At 45.1% G+C, this 17023-nt stretch overlaps 2 protein-coding genes across 2 annotated transcripts; both read left to right on the top strand.

The window, feature by feature from the left end:
• adamts1 (ADAM metallopeptidase with thrombospondin type 1 motif, 1) lies at positions 1 to 5837 on the top strand. Its single transcript, XM_080492874.1, has 8 exons — positions 1 to 999; positions 1954 to 2294; positions 2393 to 2525; positions 2628 to 3085; positions 3178 to 3364; positions 3483 to 3661; positions 3826 to 4001; positions 4092 to 5837. The coding sequence occupies exons 1-8, from the start codon at positions 387 to 389 to the stop codon at positions 4831 to 4833; spliced, it is 2829 nt and encodes a 942-aa protein (XP_080349000.1). The 5' UTR covers positions 1 to 386; the 3' UTR covers positions 4834 to 5837.
• Positions 5838 to 9230: 3393 nt separating this feature from the next.
• Positions 9231 to 16746, top strand: cyyr1 (cysteine/tyrosine-rich 1). Its single transcript, XM_080493283.1, has 4 exons — positions 9231 to 9546; positions 12995 to 13094; positions 13872 to 14032; positions 16123 to 16746. The coding sequence occupies exons 1-4, from the start codon at positions 9480 to 9482 to the stop codon at positions 16248 to 16250; spliced, it is 456 nt and encodes a 151-aa protein (XP_080349409.1). The 5' UTR covers positions 9231 to 9479; the 3' UTR covers positions 16251 to 16746.
• The last annotated feature ends 277 nt before the right edge of the window (positions 16747 to 17023 follow it).

Raw genomic sequence — 17023 nt, 5'->3', positions numbered from 1 at the left:
AAGGCAAGAGCAGAGAGCAGACTAACAGAGCGCGAAAAGCTCCCTCCGAACTCGAAGACAGCGAGCTGAGACATCAGAGTGTTAAAGAGAGAGCGACCTGTTGGAATTTACTGCTGAGCTCCAGCATTAATTTTCATTTAATCCAAGGACTTCTTTGCAATAAGTCAGACCTGCACAGAACTTTAAATGAGTTTTACACTGGATTTGATCCTTTTTTAAACTCATTACGCGCGTGCGTAATTTTGAGGACAGTTTTGTGGAAGTCTTTGTAGCTCATAGTGGAAACTTTTTTCTTCTTTTTTTTTTTTTGTTAAAGAAGGATTTACGTGCTTTATAATAAAGACTTTATTCTCAGTGCAAACATCCCCTGGTCGGATATCAGTTGTATGATGTGGGTTTTACGCGTTTCCGTTGGCTTGATTTGCGCTCTGTGCGTGAGCGCGTGGGAGGAGAGCACCGTGGTGCCGGTCAGATTGGACCCGTCGGCCCGCTCGGACAGCGAGGCCGAACCTTGGAGGACTCCGTCCGCAGAGGAGAAGGAAAAGGAGGGGGAGCTGAAGGTGTACCGGTTGGACGTATTTGGCCAGCAGCTGGTTCTGCAGCTTGAGCCCGATCAGACCTTCCTGGCGCCCGGTTTTGTCTTCCATATTGTGGGGAGTCCCGAGTCCGAACCGACGCAGGAACCAAAGAGCGGTGCCGAGCCGGGTTGCTTCTTCTCGGGCACGGTGAATGGAGAGGAGCACTCCGCGGCTGCGCTCAACCTGTGCCATGGACTTCGGGGGGGATTCTACTTTCAGGGCGAAGAGTACTTCATCCAGCCCCTCAATGTCAGCGACTTCCTGGGCTCGGAGGAGGACGTTCACTCGGTCCGCCGGAGAGGACGCAACGCTCCGTCTGAGGAGGAAGCCAGCAAGTGCGGGGTCAACGAGGACGAAGAGAGGGTGCCAAAGAATATGGAGAAAGACGCCAGTCACGGAGCCCCTAACGCAGACCAGACAGGTAACGCTGAGCACATTTTACACTCTATTACTCATTTTTTATTACGCACTGAGCTCCAATTTCCAGTCTGGCAACCAAGAAAATCTGCATAATTAGTTATTTAGGATGAAATTGCAATAGTTTTTTAAACATTCATCATCGCTAGAGCTTGAAACGAAACAAGCTGAGACGAAACAAGTAAGCAAAAACTTTGAAAATTGCGTGTGATTATTGTAACTGTGAAGCTGCTGTCAGCTGAAGTTGTCCGTGCGCCAAAGTTGCGCAGCGTGCGCAATGACAGCGCTGTCAGCGCTCACTACTAAGGAGGAAGGAGGGAGGGGAGGAAAGGAGGAGGAGGAGTGGGGGCTTTTTATTTTTTTACTCTGAGAGGAAAGGGGGAGGAGGAGTAGTGACGATGAAGGGGAGGGGAGTCGAGGGGAGCCAAGAGGTTGGGGCCAGCCAGAGCCCGGCAGGGCTGAGACGCGTAAACTCGCCTCCTGGTACACCTCGCACCGGCATTCATTTCTTCCCCCGACACACACACACACACACACACACACACACACACACACACACACACACACACACACACACACACACACACACACACACACACACACACACACACACACACACACACACACACACACAAACACAAACACACAGGATTTTCTCACTGGCATAATTTTCCAGCAGAGAAGGTCGTTTTAGGAATGTGGACCCATGAGGAGGAGGAGCCGCTGGTGGTGTGATGCTGAGTCAGGGCAGCCTGGCTCCTCCAGGCACATCCGCAGCTCTCTGAGCCTCCATCCACATAAGAAAAAACCAGATTGTGTAAATGTTGTTGAGAGCAGGCCCTTAAAGTTTGGCGATTCCAAATGAGGTTAATCAATAATCAGAACCAACCTGAGAAGGTTCAAATAAGCTCACCTGACCTGCTTTGATCTGACCTCTCTCTCCCTGCTCTCCCCTCAGCCCACAGCAGGACCAGGCGATTCGTCTCCACCCCTCGGTACCTCGAGATCATGCTGGTGGCCGACCAGTCCATGGCTGAGTTTCACGGCGCCGGGCTCAAGCCTTACCTTCTGACCATCATGGCGGTGGCGTCACGCCTCTACCGCCACCCCAGCATACACAACTCCATCAGCCTGGCCGTGGTGAAGCTTTTGGTGGTGTACGAGGAGGAGCGAGGCCCTCAGGTGTCGTCGAACGCCGCCATGACCCTGCGCAACTTCTGCCAGTGGCAGCGGCAGCACAACCCTGCGAGTGACCGTCACCCCGAGCACTACGACACGGCTGTGCTCTTCACCAGGACGGTAGGTTGGAGTAGAAGCGGTGCAACATGACTAAAACGAATCACAGAAAGAAACATTGGAGTATTCATGTTTGTTCTTCTCCTGGTTCACCTGATTAGGACCTCTGTGGTGCCCACTCTTGTGACACTTTGGGTATGGCAGATGTCGGCACTGTGTGCGATCCTGACAGAAGCTGCTCGATCATTGAAGATGACGGACTTCAGGCAGCATTTACTGTGGCTCATGAACTTGGTAAGTAGAAAAATTCTACTATTAGTTGTCGAATTTTGCAAATAACATGCTTATCCAACTTTTGAGATGCTAAAAACATGCTATGATCCTGCTGTTCTCCAGGCCACGTTTTCAACATGCCTCACGATGATGCCCAGCTGTGTTCCGGAGTCAACGGTGCCCACTGGGGCTCCCACATGATGGCCTCCACCCTCTCCAACCTGGACCAGCAGCAGCCGTGGTCTCCTTGCTCTGCTCTCATGGTCACCACCTTCCTGGACAACGGCCATGGCCACTGCCTCCTGGACAAGCCGGTCAAGCCTCAGCCGCTCCCCCAGCCGCTCCCAGGGACGGTCTACGACGCCGACCACCAGTGCCGTCTCACATTTGGCGAGGACTCCCAGCACTGTCCAGACCTGAGCACGACCTGCGCAGCATTGTGGTGCACGGTGACCACGTCCAATGGCTTGCTGGTCTGCCAGACTAAGAACTTCCCCTGGGCTGACGGGACATCTTGCGGACACGACAGCTTCTGCCTGGCCGGGCAGTGCCTCACTAAGAGTCAGGCAGCCAAACACCAGGTGAGAATCCTCATGGTCAGACCCAGCAAGCACCATATTATCCAGAAACAGCTCACTTTGAATGGTCATACTTACACTGCTGTTCCTTCCAGACTCCTGTCAATGGTGGTTGGGGTTTGTGGGGTCCCTGGGGGGACTGCTCTCGAACATGTGGCGGAGGGGTTCAGTACTCATTCCGCGCCTGTGACAACCCAATGCCCAAGAACGGAGGAAAATACTGCGAGGGCAAGAGGATCCAGTATCGCTCCTGCAACACTGAAGCCTGCCCAGATACCAATGGTAAACATTTGAAAAGTGTCCTCGAAGCCCTTTTTACCTCGTACTCTGGTGTGAAGGCTCTCACGCCTGCCAGGCTGTGCAGGCAGTAAATCTCACCCCTCTCCGGGTTACTTTTCAGGCCTCTCATTTCGTGAGGAGCAGTGTCTGGCCCACAACGACATGTCGGCTCAAGTGTCACTGGGTTCAGGCGAGGGCGTCGAGTGGGTGCCCAAATATGCCGGAGTCTCACCCAAAGACCGCTGTAAGCTGGTGTGCCGAGCCAAGGGGACTGGATACTTCTTTGTCCTCAAATCCAAGGTGAGAGCGATTATTTATTATTATTATTCTCTGCCTCTGCAGATCTCAAAGTTGGAGTTTATTGTAGTTTTTGTAGCCTTAAGGCTGGAAAAGACTTTTGACTCTTACATAATTGTCTTAGACAGAATTCTGACTAATCTTGTGTGTTTCTCTGCTGACCCCAGGTGGCTGACGGCACTCCCTGCAGCCCGGACTCAACCTCCGTTTGTGTCCAAGGCCAGTGTGTGAAGGCGGGATGCGACCGCATCATCGGCTCCAACCGACGCTTTGACAAGTGCGGTGTTTGCGGCGGGGATGGCTCCACCTGCAAGAAAGTGTCCGGCTCTCTGGAGCGAGCCAGGTAAGCAGCGTTCAACTTAAAGTTGTCTCTTTGCACGTATCAGAAACGTTCATCACAGAAAAATCTGACCTCCGTCTGCTTCTGTTCCAGGCCTGGTTATCAGGACGTCGTCACCATCCCAGCTGGTGCCACACACCTGGATGTCAAGCAACGTGCTCCAGGCAGCAGTCGCCACGACAACAGTTACTTGGCGGTGCGTCGCCAGGACGGAACGTACATCTTGAATGGCGAATACAAGCTGATGACCATGGAGACAGACATTGCGCTGCAAGGGGCGCTGTTGCGATACAGCGGCTCCTCTGCCACCTTGGAGCGCCTCCGCAGCTTCGCCCCGCTCCCCGAGCCCCTCACCATCCAGGTGCTGTCGGTCGGCGAAGCCCCCAGGCCAAGAGTCAAGTACAGCTACTTTGCACCTCGACCCAACAACGCCGCCTCGACTCCGAACAGCAACGCAGGCCGCCGCCAGTCCATCAACGCCATCAGAGAGGTGGGCGGAGCTGAGTGGACCCTGAGGGAGTGGGGTCCATGTTCCCAGACGTGTGGGGGAGGCACACAGCAGAGAGAGGTGGTGTGCCTGGACCCTCAGGGGCGTCCCTCTAAGGACTGCCCCGAGGAGCTGAGACCCCTGGCTTCGCGGTCTTGTGCCTCGCAGCCCTGCCCCTCCTGGCTGCTCGGAGAGTGGTCGCTCTGCTCCAAGACCTGCGGGCGGGGCTTCCGCAAGCGCCAGCTGCGCTGCATCGGCCACGACGGCCGCACGCTGACCCATGACAGCTGCGACCCCAAAGACAGACCACGACCCCTGCTGGAGCTCTGCAATCAGAGCAGCTGCTAAGGACTCCAATGGACTCTCATCTTCACTGCCTCCAGGAGGAAGGTGAATGTTTACATCCAGAACAAGAGTGCAACCGGCAGCGACTGTTAACTGTAACTACCAACGCGTGTCCATTCCCTCCATCCATTTCGGGGCCAGACATCACAGTTGCACCATCATGGACTGATCAAGCATGCTGCTCACCAAGACGGCGTCATGCTTGTGTGTATGTGTGTGTGTGTGTGTCTGTATGAGAGAGACAAGGTGTGTGTACGTGTGCGTGTCTAAGTTTTATTGCATGTATATAGTGTTTGTCCAAGCTGGGCTGGACAGACCGATAATGGTTGGGCTGGTGGGGTTGGGGGGGGGGGGGGGGGGGGGGGTTCAGAGTATATAAGTGAAAGAGAATAGCTCGTAGTCTACTTGTCCACCCCATCAGGTATGGAAAATAGGAATAGCTCGTAGTTTTTATGTTCAAACTTCAGTCCACATTTATTTATCGCAGACCTGAAGCACTTCATCTTTGCCAGCGGCACATTGTAACACTCCGTTTCTCTAAACGCCTCAGTACACCGTACTTTGACCTTTTTAGCCATATCTTGCCCTCATCTACTCTGCCTTCAGTGAGGGACCTCTTCCGAGACCAAAGAGGACAGTGTGTGTGTGTGTGTGTGTGTGTGTGTGTGTGTGTGTGTGTGTGTGTGTGTGTGTGTGTGTGTGTGTGTGTGTGTGTGTGTGGAGACCTAAAGAGGGACTTGTCTCCTGCTACTACTTCATAAGTAAGTCTCTCCTGCCTTCTGCGAAGGCACTTCCAAGATTTTTTTTTCTTCTTCTTTTGTACAGAATATCCGATCTTTATTTATTTTTGTACAGCCTGTTAAATATAATCATGTGGCTTTTTTTTAATATTATTTTTTATTTGTTATTGAGATCACAGAAGGAAGTAGAATATAAAGAGTATTTATACATTGTTAAATATATATATGGTCCTAGGTTCATGAATAAAGTATCACATTGACTTGTGCAACAAATGCCTCCAGAGTTTTTTTGTCAATGATCACCAATCAATTTCTTTTCAAGGGGCAGAAAACAAACAAAAAAAACATCTCAAAAACATTAATGTGTTGTGCTGCCATCTGCTAGCTTTTTCTTCAGTACCACAATGTGCCACAAGATGGCGCTGCACATGAAGCAGCTGGTAATAACTCAATATCATTTCAAAACAGATGTTACCACCATTAATCACTGCCACCTAGTGGATGGACATGCAGAATTCCCACATACTGTACCTTTAATAGTCACCAAATGAAATAATTTATTAATTGGATATGAAAGGATTTTTATGTAATTTGGAATTGTTTCACTTGATGGGAGTAAACAGCAGTCTGGTGCATTTATATAGAGAAAAAAAATTCTATTTTCTTAAATAAATGCGATCCATTCTCACAAGTATGAAATGCGCCCACTGGATTGTGGAATGTGTATTCAATTACATCAATCATCCTTCATATACCTGGTTGCAGTTTGTTACTTTGTCCACTAGATGGGGGTGTGTTTCCTTATTTTAATCCAATTTAAAAGCACAGTCACTGCAAGGTCTTTCACAGACGACACATGACACCCAGGTGTCACATTATATAGTTCATAGCACCACAAATCTGAGCTGCACGACTCAATTCCAATGATGTTGGGTCATTGTGTGAATAAACACAGATTGCAGTGGTTTTCAGCCCCGACCGAACCGAAAACAACAACAGAAAAGACAATGAATGAATAAACTAGGCTCACAAAGTGCTTCCACGTCGTTAACTGCTTCATTAGAAACAGCTGAGTCATTGTTGGATGGAGGCATGGCAACAGCAGGATGAGGTGCACAACTTTTCCGACATTTCACAATCAGTGGTTTTAATATTCTGTTTGTAAGAACGGCTCATTTTCCAGTTACAAGATCCTTGATTTGACGTTACATCTTGCATCCATATGTCAAAGTGTTGTTGGGCAAGACAGACACCCAACCACAAGTCGTCCCCAGAGAAGGTGAGGAATCATGCATGATTTCCATTGTTTGCCTCAAAACCTTTAGAGAAGCTACAGAAATCATCACATGTTTGTGGAAAGATCAGGACAAATATCGAATTCCACGTTTGACCTTGAGAGGAAGTGTGGAGCAGCTGTGAAGAGTCGTGTGTGTTTGTCATGTCATTTTACATCCACATTTGTAGGTTTTCTTTACCCTGCCTTCAGCCGTGGTCATCTGTGATCTCGGTCCTTTGACACAAACGTCTTGAAAAGGTCAAGAAGATCTGAGAGTTGGTTCCGTGTTGCAAGTTGTCTTGTGTAAATAGAGAATAAAATGGAAGATAATTTCCTCCTGTAGAAACCAACTGATCCACTGAACCAATGCTTTGTCGATTTTTAATAAGTTCACTGGATCAGAAGAGAGATGAAACATCCATGTTGCTGGTAAATGTCCAGAAGTGTCACAAAGGCGTCTTCAACTCCTGAAGTCTGTCCAGCCTGTTTGTAGCCGATCAGATCAGTCGCTCGCTCACCACCCATTCAGTTGCCTTCGAATAAATCAGTGACGTAGTTTGCTTCAGTTTTGTTCAAATCCGGTTTTACTGTGATACTTTTCGAGGTTTTGTTTGATATTCTCCTCGGTCGTGACTCTCTCAGCCTAACTGGACCCATGCGACACGTCCGGCTGATGATTTCCTCCCTAAGCAGCACAAAGGAAATCATTATCCACTAATTATAGCTGGTTAGGAGCAAGATTGACCATCTCTGTAATCTCTGTAATGGTATAATGTGTCAGTGAGCCTGAACAACTGGTCCAGACCAAGAAACTCTACCTTTTTATTTCAGAGAATTTAGGGGTGAACAAGGTCTAAAAACCCCATCTCCCACCATTTCTTTTTTTTTGTTTGTTTTGCTACCTGCTTGTTTTTACATGTCCCACCGTCACACGAGCTCTAAAGAAACATCTGGAAGACATTATGAATCATCGCTGCTCCTCCATGTGGGTGGCATTTCCCAGAACTAAATTATCTTCATCCCGTTGCCACCCTCGCTCTTCACCCATAAAAGTTTGTTTAAATTGTGCCAAATGTGACCCAGAAACTTCAGGAAGAAGTCATTAAAAAAAAAAAGAAGAATAAAAAAGGATAATTTTCATCTACTGATGATTGCTTCCTGGATGTTGAACGTTGTAAGTTACTTGTTTAAACCATTTAACTTTGTTCAGCATGATTAGCTTCCGAGCTGGTTCTGCTGTTTAAGCCATTTTAGCCATTTCACTTGTATTTTCCATTTTTAGCTTTTGTAGTCGTTTTAACTATTTTACTTGTTTCATCCATTAAAGTTTTGTATTTGCCATTTTAGCCAGGACCTCAGTCCAGTTCAACGACTTTCGCACAGTTTGCTTTGCTATTTTATTGCTTTAGAGCCATTTTTCTTTCAGTCATTTCATCTCTACAGTATTAAAAATACACTCTCAGACAACCGATAGAGGTCATGAGGTCGCTCTAGATTCTGTGCAGTATCAATCGCTCAATCTATTAAGTTGTAACATGTATAGAGAAAAAAGTAAGGGCCCAAGGACAGAACCCTGAGGAACGCCACAGAAGATTTGTTGTTTAATTGAGCTGTTCTTTGTGAGGTTGATAAAATAAGTTCTAGTCTCTCGAATTGATTTTAAAACACACTGTCCCAGACAAGCCAGTCTCCTTCACGTGTTCCAAGATGTTGGATTAGTTAAAAGAGGTTAGATTTTAACTTATTATTATTATTATTAAATGATCATGAGTTTGATAGTTGCCAAGTCTTCACATGGAACCAAAAGTCTGATTGAAATGTTAAGTGGGACTAATATGGGATTATATGATGTAATACAAAAACACTGTTATGATGTATAATCATACAAGACCCAACTGCTCTGAATACTACAGTATTCAATACAATATGAAGGTACAATACAAGGTATGAAATACTGTAAGAGTCAATTGATGACATGACAGAATATCCTATGGTATGATTTGACATATGATATGACATGATATGATAACGTATCGCACGATATATGCATGATATATGTGGTATGACATGATATATCACGTGATTTGATATATCAAATCACGTGGCATGACATAATATCACATAGTATGATATGACATGACTTAAGATATCAAATGACAAGATATATTACTGTGGGAAATGATAATTTTCCCACACAAAGGAAGACCGGGGATCTGGATGATATGAAGCTTCTAAAGAAATCGTAAAAAATAAATAAATAAATACTTTGCAAAGCTTTGACCAGGAGGCATTTGTCATAATGAGGATGACTTCATCTCTCTCTCTCTCTCTCTCTCTCTCTCTCGGGAAACCTAAGCAGGGTAATTTGAGCGGCGCACGGGGGAGGGGAGCGCAGTAAAGCCCCCCCGCAGCAGCAGCAGTCAGTCGGAGGTGCGGGAGCAGGACGCGCACACGTGTTGGAACAAACGGAGCTCCACTCCTCTGAATCTGGGCGAAAAACAAGAAAACCCCTCAATGTTCCCAGAGGAGAGGTGAAGGTGAGGACAGAAGTGCTGGGGTGGGAGGATCTCCTGATCTGGAGGACTAAATCCAGGAGCGTTGGAGAGCTTTTACGCACGGAGAGAGGGGAGGTCATGGAAAGTCCCTGGAGGAGGTGGACGCAGGCGGTGAGGTGGACATGGCTGCTGGGCTGCTTCCTGGGTGAGTTTGAGGAGATTTGATACAATCAGGTGGAATTTAGTCATGTAAACTTTGTAATCTGAGTGAAATCTGCAGGACGGTGCTGCTGTGGTTTGGGGGGTGGTGGAGTGGTGGGGGTGGGGGTGTTTAAGGACATAGTGCTATTGTGTTTAAAGTGTGTGTGTGGAGAGACAGGAGCCAGGACCTCAGAGGACCACCCAGACAGAGCACAGCAGCAGCCTGCTGCATGTGGGACCAAATGCTGGGGAGGGGACACCCATCAAAAGACTGGCTGATTCCACACAACACTGCTTTTCTTCAATTTGGCTTCATAGTTTGTAGAAGAAAAGCCCTTATTAGTGGTGAGCTGGCAGCACTTGTTTGAACCCAAGCAGGCAAACCTGCAGAGGTGCCTTCAGGCGCACACACACGCACACGCACACGCACACGCACACACTCGGGAGTGAGTGTTTGCACTTTAATCCGCCACAAAAGAAAAAGAAATGTGCATCATGAAATCTATAAAAGCGTCAAACAAACCAAAACCACACAAATTCAATCCTTTTATACCCTCATAGTGTTGAAAAATGTCATTATACTGTTGCATATTGTTTATTTATTTAGCTTTTTTTGGAAGGATACATGAGGCTTTTTACTGGGGGGGTTAAGGAAGGGGTCAAGCAGGAAGAAAATCAATCAATGGGGGGTGCCTGACTTTATTTTTCTTTCATTTTTGAATGAAAGTTGTGATAAAAATAAGGCAATGGAGGGCAAAAATTAATTATGTCATCAAAACAGACCATTTGTGATGCAAATCATGTTTTATATTAACTTTCATTAAAGGAGACTCTGTATAAAGACGTGTTTGTTTAAATTCGTTGTCTTTGCACACCATTCAACCAATAATTACACACTGCATGCAGATGCAATGAATGTGTGGCTTTTGACCTACTTATTTATAGTTGTTAAAGGGTTAAACGTCCTTTATTTGAAGTGTTTGCCCTGCAAAGGTGCAAACTTGTGGGTGAGGAGAGAGGACAAAAAAAAACTGGGATGAAAAGGGCTCGTGTCGTGGCAGCAGGTTGAGACGAGCACACACACACACACACACACACACACACACACACACACACACACACACACACACACACACACACACACACACACACACACACACACACACACACACACACACACACACACACACACACACGCAGCTGTGTGTGCAATGCTTTTGAATAAAAGGGTTTTCACCCGAGTGCAAAGGCAAAGCGGGGTAATAAACTGCATTACTGACACACGAGACGTGCCGGTGTGGCGAGGCTGTTGAATCATCTCAACTCAAACACCTCGCCAGTCATGGACCTGATGAAACCCCCTTTTCCGATTAAATGAGCTCCTGAATGGACAACGCTCCTACGACCTGGAGCTCTGCAGCTCCTGAAGGCCTCTCCACGGGCCTCACGGCAGCCCAGAGTCGCAAGTTTCCAAACCTTCCACTTTGAATCCCGAGCGTTCATCCTCTCTTTTCTAATTCTGCATAAATGTCAACATTTTTCATATTTCAAGCAGCTTTTTGTTTTTGTTTTTGCCAAATGCATCCTGCATGCACGCCAAAGAAAGATGAGTCATTGAGAGATTTTGAATAAACTGACCCTTGTCAATGTGAAAGTGGTGGAAATGGGCTCGAACAGAGGAGACTTATTCATTAAACCCTGAAAGGAGCTTTTTTTAGGATTCAAAACCCTATTTAATGTCTGCCAGTTGTGATTATTCTCCTCTTGGATCAATACAACTTCCTGAAGAACACAGATTTTTGGAAATGGCCATTCAGAAAAATAGCAGAGGGGGGGAAAAAAAAGAAAATTAGATAATCCAAAAATTTAATTAGTGTGATACAAATCTAGTGAATACATGACTCCAATCATATGAGTGATTTTATCTGAAAGATTTGAGCTTTTCTCCAAAACGTTGAAAGTGACACAGCTACAAGCCGAGCCTCCCTTCGGGCTTTAACCTTCTTAAAATTAGAGGCATGCAAGGAATAGAGCTGAATTGTTCCCTCATGGTTGATACAATCGTATTATATGTCTTCAATTTCCAATAGTTAATGTGTTTATCTTAACTCGAAGCATATGGTGCGCTCCTCCTGCCTCGCTGTAGGGGGCAGTGCTGAGCACACAGAGTCATCCCCGTTTACACATGAGAGTGAGACAAACAAAGATTGAAATGTTCTCATGAAATTAGAGAGAAAATAAGTTCTGGTCTGTAAAAATTGGATGAATTCATCACATCTTTGTAAATGTGTTGCGTTTGAATCCGATCCAGCCTCCAGTGGAAAACAAGTCAAGCGTATCCGCGCAGCCAGACGTCTGCTCGCGGCCTCGTCGTCTTCATATCAAACCGTGATCAGGAAGCCCTCTTTGACTCCGTTTTGTAATTACAAACTTGAGTTAGAGACCCGCAGATGAAAGCAGGTGCAGGATCTGAACTTTAATTGAGGGAAAACGACGGGTTCCTCTGTGAATTCACCCCGCGGGAATTTATTTTTAATCATGTCACCACTGGATTCTCGGCAGGTATTGATCGCCTCGTATTTTAAAAAAGGTTTCCTCAGCTCACAGGGCTCATTATAAATCACATGCTGTGATTTTTCAAATGAGTCTTTTCGGCTCTAGATGGTGAGATTGTGGGCTTTTAGGTCAAATCATGAAAGGTTTCATCACAGCGAAGAAAGTTACAAGACAAGAACTTTTTAGTAAATTACAGGTGGACACACAACTAAGAACTAGTTTTGGATTGAAGAAAAGCAAAACCAGGCTAAGATGGAACCTAAAAGTAAAAAGGTCTAAACCTGGAATTGAACCTGCGACCTCTTGGGCCATCTAAAAAAATGCAGAAAAGTGAATAAATCTGAGAGTGTTAGATTTTCTTGATAAGGTTTCATACGGAAAAGTTTTTCTTTGTCTGTATTTCTATCCGTCTCCTCGGGGGTTTCTGTATATGGATCCACGAAGCAGTACCACCAGTAGCCATAGGGGGCGGTGTAGATTAACCATGAATAACAAATGGCCAAAATATTTGGAAAGCAGCTGTTTGACACCTTCCAATTTGATAACAATCGTACACACGTCTAACCCTGAATTAAACACTAACAGTAACAGGCCACTGGGTGGTGCTGTGTTTTGGAGTCCAGATTGTCGATATTTTCAGGGTGACGAAGTGACGAACGCTCACCGTTCCCTTGTGATAAAGTCATGTAAACGGGGTCCCAGGCTCAGGGAGGAAATGTAAACTCTAAACAAAAGGATCAGGAACCAAACGGAGATCTTCTCGCTGTGGGGCGGTCGTGAAAAGTGCTGAATCGGATCGCCGACAAACGACCATGTCGGATGTTTCAGCCTCAATTATCCTGCTCACACCAGCAGTCTGTGGTGTCCCGGCAAAACTGTGTGTGTGTGTGTTGCAGGTGGTTGCGAGGCCCAGTGTGAAAGCTGCGTGGAGTTCTGCTGCGACGGATCGCCGTCTTTCTGCTGCTCCTACTACGCCTACGTGGGGGACGTCCTCTCGTGAGTCGAACTCGCAGCAAAAACAAACGGACTCAAACGGAACCTCGGACGTATAAAGGGTTAATATTTCCACGACCCAGGCGGCAGGATCTGAACCGATGCACATACCAGCTGCTCCTTAGCCTCACAGGCTTTGACCCTTGACCTCTGGCTACCACGACTCGGCACATTTGCTTCAACACGTTTCGCCGCGTCATCGCTGTTGTGTTTCCGTTAAAGTCTGAGCGTGCTCTGCTCTTATCTCGGGATGTGCATGCATGTTGTGCTTGCCTAAATATTGTTTTCCAAATAACTATTGAAAATCTGACACGTGAAACGGCGATCTTTGCCAACGGAACTTTAGAATAAACCCGTTAATGAGCTACAATCTGCTGTTTGAATCTCACAAATCTGCACGTTTTGGGGTAAATCTAAAAAGTAGTAGATTATCATACACGTTGCTAATGCTAAATCGTGGATATGAGAAAGGAGCTGCTAAAGCTAGTTAGCATCCAGCTAAACGGCTATGGTTATTTTAGGGACGTAATCTGTGAAAGAGTTTGATGATACGTCAATCTGACAACCAGGGGCCTGTTATCTGCAGCACAAAGTTACATTAGGGTGTGTGTGTGTGTGTGTGTGTGTGTGTGTGTGTGTGTGTGTGTGTGTGTGTGTGTGTGTGTGTGTGTGTGTGTGTGTGTGTGTGTGTGTGTGTGTGTGTGTGTGTGTGTGTGTGTGTGTGTGTGTGTGTGTGTGTGTGTGTGTGTGTGTGTGTGTGTGTGTGTGTGTTTTTTCCAGGGGCACTGCCATCTCCGGCATCGTGTTCGGCGTGGTGTTTCTGATGGGCGCCGTGGTGGCCTTGTTCCTCTGCATGAACATGTGCATCAAGAACGGGCACGGGGCGCGGGTCGGCGTCTTCACCACCTCCTACATCAACACTGTGACCCAGGGATACCCAGGTGGGTCAAACTACACAATCTCTTTAATGCAAGGAATCTAAAATAACACCACGATGTTTCATTAAAATGCATAATACTTGTAGAAGTACTGAAAGATTTCTCAGTCCGGAGGCGATGGAACCCAAACATGGAGCAGAAACTTGACTTTACTCTTGTGATGATGGTTAATGTGGTGTTTGTTGTTGTTCTACAATACATTAAAGCTCACAAATAGACAGTAGACCTTTGTTTTTTTATCAGAAGTATGCGCCATAACAATCCCTGGAAACTGTATTTTCTTTAGTTTGCTCATCATCCACACCTCATGTCTTAAATTTCATTGTTAAATATTTAACTACGATTTATAGCTTTAGCAATTTAAGTGTCAAAAATGTGAGATTGAGTATTATTCTCTGATCAGGGTGTTTTTTTCCCCCTCTAGAAAATAGTTTCTTTATCACTGTCCAAGTCGTGCTGAACAATTTCCTGACTGTTGTTTGTAGGTCAGGTTTGTTTTCCCAGTGAAACTTCATCTCCCGTCCTCCGGCTCCCAGATATGAATAGAAAACTGTAGTTGCAGCAATATAATGGAGCGTAATTTGTTCCAGGAGCCACCCTGGCCCGGAGCACCGGCCCTGAACAAAAAGAAAAAGGGTTGTTTTCATTGTTAAGCGGCGCAAACTTCACCGCGGGTGATCTTTTCCAAGAGTTTCTCAGCCTCAGGAATGTCTTCAGGAATGTTTTTTTTTTTTGCGGAGCTCATTATTTATTCATGGTGTTTTATTCTCCTTGCTGTATCGCCTTCATGCTACATTGGACGAGCTGTTCCTCCAGATCGGATTTCATGACTTCAATGATCTGCACAATGCTCGTGTGAGCTGCTGAATGGGACAAATTCTAGATTAATACATTAAATCCTGCAGGTTTTCAGATAAAACTCATTCCAAAATACAGTCACAACATATTAAAGACGATGGTTGAAAGTTTTATGAATGAACTTCCTGGTGATTTTTTATTTTTTATTTTTTTTTATGCCTTCAATGATTTTTGTTTTAGAAAGTGCTATTTCACCATTCGTCCACAAGAGGACGCAATTGTCATGCCAGACTGTTAATGTCTGTCAAGTTATCAGATTAAACGTGGAAAAAATATTAAAGTTACATTTTTATCTCAAATAAGCAGTTTTAATGTATCTAATATGACTATAGCAGGACATCAGAGCCTACATAATGCACATTATTTGCACTTTTAAGCTTTTATTTGAATGTTCTTGGCTAAAAAATATAAGAAATTGTACCTTCGAAGGTGATATGAAAATAATATAGTGGAGGCCACAGTCTTTTTAAAACAAATCAGAAACAGTGCAAGTAATAACCTGGTATATATTCTAATGGCTCATCTCAAAATAATAATGATGAATTGTTCAATATTTGGCGTTTTTTATGATTATAGGGAGTATTTAATAGTTAATGTGCCTGGTTTGTCTATCATGAGCAAAAGGTGTGCAAAATGCAAAAATACATCATTTATTGGTCAAATATTGTCAAATAATTATTATTATATGTAGGAGAGGATTGGATGGAGTTTCTCCATCAGGAGGACCAAAAAACAAAGCGAAAAGTGAATAAACGATGCATCACATTCACAGCTTCTTAATTATTAATTCAACAATATTGCACATGCTTTCCAACAAAACCAAAATATTGAATAAAGTTAAGTAAGTTTAGGAGTCAACCCGAACTGTGAACAGTTAAAGTGAAATATTCCTCCATCAGGAGCTGGTGGGACATAATATGGAGCAGAAAAAAAGAGTGATTACCACTTGCATGCATGTGCATTTATAGTTAGGTTTCTAATTTTTACAACCAGTTTGCAGAATTTATTACTTTTATATTGGTGTTTAAGCAACCATAACAAGACAGATTGTAATACCTTGTAATGTTTTAATAAATCTGAATGCAAAATTTACAAACGCCTCCATTCAGATGCATTTAATTAGAAAATAAGCAACTATAATTCCTATTTTTATGAGTAAATTTTTATGAGCTGGTCGAAAGGAAAAAAATCACAGATTCATTAATATGACATTTGTTGTTTGTTTTTGACCTCAGGTCCTCCGCCTCCGTATCCCTACGACTGTGAGATGTACCCTCCAGCCCTTCACCCGCCCCCCTACACGCCGACGCTGCCGGCCACCAACTCCCCCCCTCCTCCGTACCCCGGCTGCACCAGCAAGTGAAGCCCCGAGACTCTTTAGGGACTGGGAACGTACAGGGTAGCCGGTCTCGTGGCCGCCGTTCTGCTGTGGAAACGATCAGAGGATGAAGGTCACGTCGGAGATTTCTTTACCCACTAACATCCAATATCCTTATCTGTCCCCACCGGGGGACATCAAAGGCTCACGTCGTGTCTTTTCCAGGACACAATCTGCATTATTTTCTTTTTATTTGAATATCTACAACTGAGCTGATGATAAAAGATGTTTTAAAAACAAGTCAGGTCTGGACCTACCGTGCATTGTTAAAAAGCTGCCTTACTTGAACTCTCCTTTGAATCCAAATTGTGAATTTCCAGCCGTGGGTGAACTGAGGATTTGAATTAAAAGTGAACTTGCTGTGCTGGTTTTACTGACGGGTGACTGTGAATGAATGACAGAAGGGAGTCAGACTGTAAATAAGTGTTTTATTGCTTCTTTCAGTGGCTGTGCTGTTGATTAAAGATGTTTGTATGAATGAATACCGACTGTCCTGTCTTACTTATTCAGATCTATGGTGGTGTGTGCTTGTTTTGCTGAGTTCCAACAATAGAAGGTATGCTCTGCTGACGGTGCATTCTTGCAGCTACAGGACCTTGTAATGAAGAAATCCCATGATGGAAGATCAGAAAAAACAAACGCTTATGAAAACAAATCAGCAGATAAATGAAATTTTGCTTTAATAGAAACTTAAACTCTTGGAATTGAGTGAATACAGCCAATCACGTCATTGTAGTCCAAGACATACAATTGGAAAA

This window comes from Lipophrys pholis (assembly GCF_963383615.2).
Source record: "Lipophrys pholis genome assembly, chromosome: 23".
NCBI lineage: Eukaryota > Metazoa > Chordata > Actinopteri > Blenniiformes > Blenniidae > Lipophrys > Lipophrys pholis.
Note: the sequence above shows the minus strand (reverse complement) of the source record. Positions and strands in the feature narration are given on the sequence as shown.

Bases quoted from the DNA above. Each gene is read 5' to 3' on its own strand.
- cyyr1 (XM_080493283.1), top strand. From the start codon at position 9,480: ATGGAAAGTCCCTGGAGGAGGTGGACGCAGGCGGTGAGGTGGACATGG. The intron at 9,547-12,994 runs GTGAGTTTGAGG...TGTGTGTTGCAG, and splicing joins GCTGCTGGGCTGCTTCCTGG to GTGGTTGCGAGGCCCAGTGT. The intron at 14,033-16,122 runs GTGGGTCAAACT...TTTTGACCTCAG, and splicing joins TGTGACCCAGGGATACCCAG to GTCCTCCGCCTCCGTATCCC.
- adamts1 (XM_080492874.1), top strand. From the start codon at position 387: ATGATGTGGGTTTTACGCGTTTCCGTTGGCTTGATTTGCGCTCTGTGC. The intron at 2,295-2,392 runs GTAGGTTGGAGT...TCACCTGATTAG, and splicing joins CTGTGCTCTTCACCAGGACG to GACCTCTGTGGTGCCCACTC. The intron at 3,365-3,482 runs GTAAACATTTGA...GTTACTTTTCAG, and splicing joins AGCCTGCCCAGATACCAATG to GCCTCTCATTTCGTGAGGAG.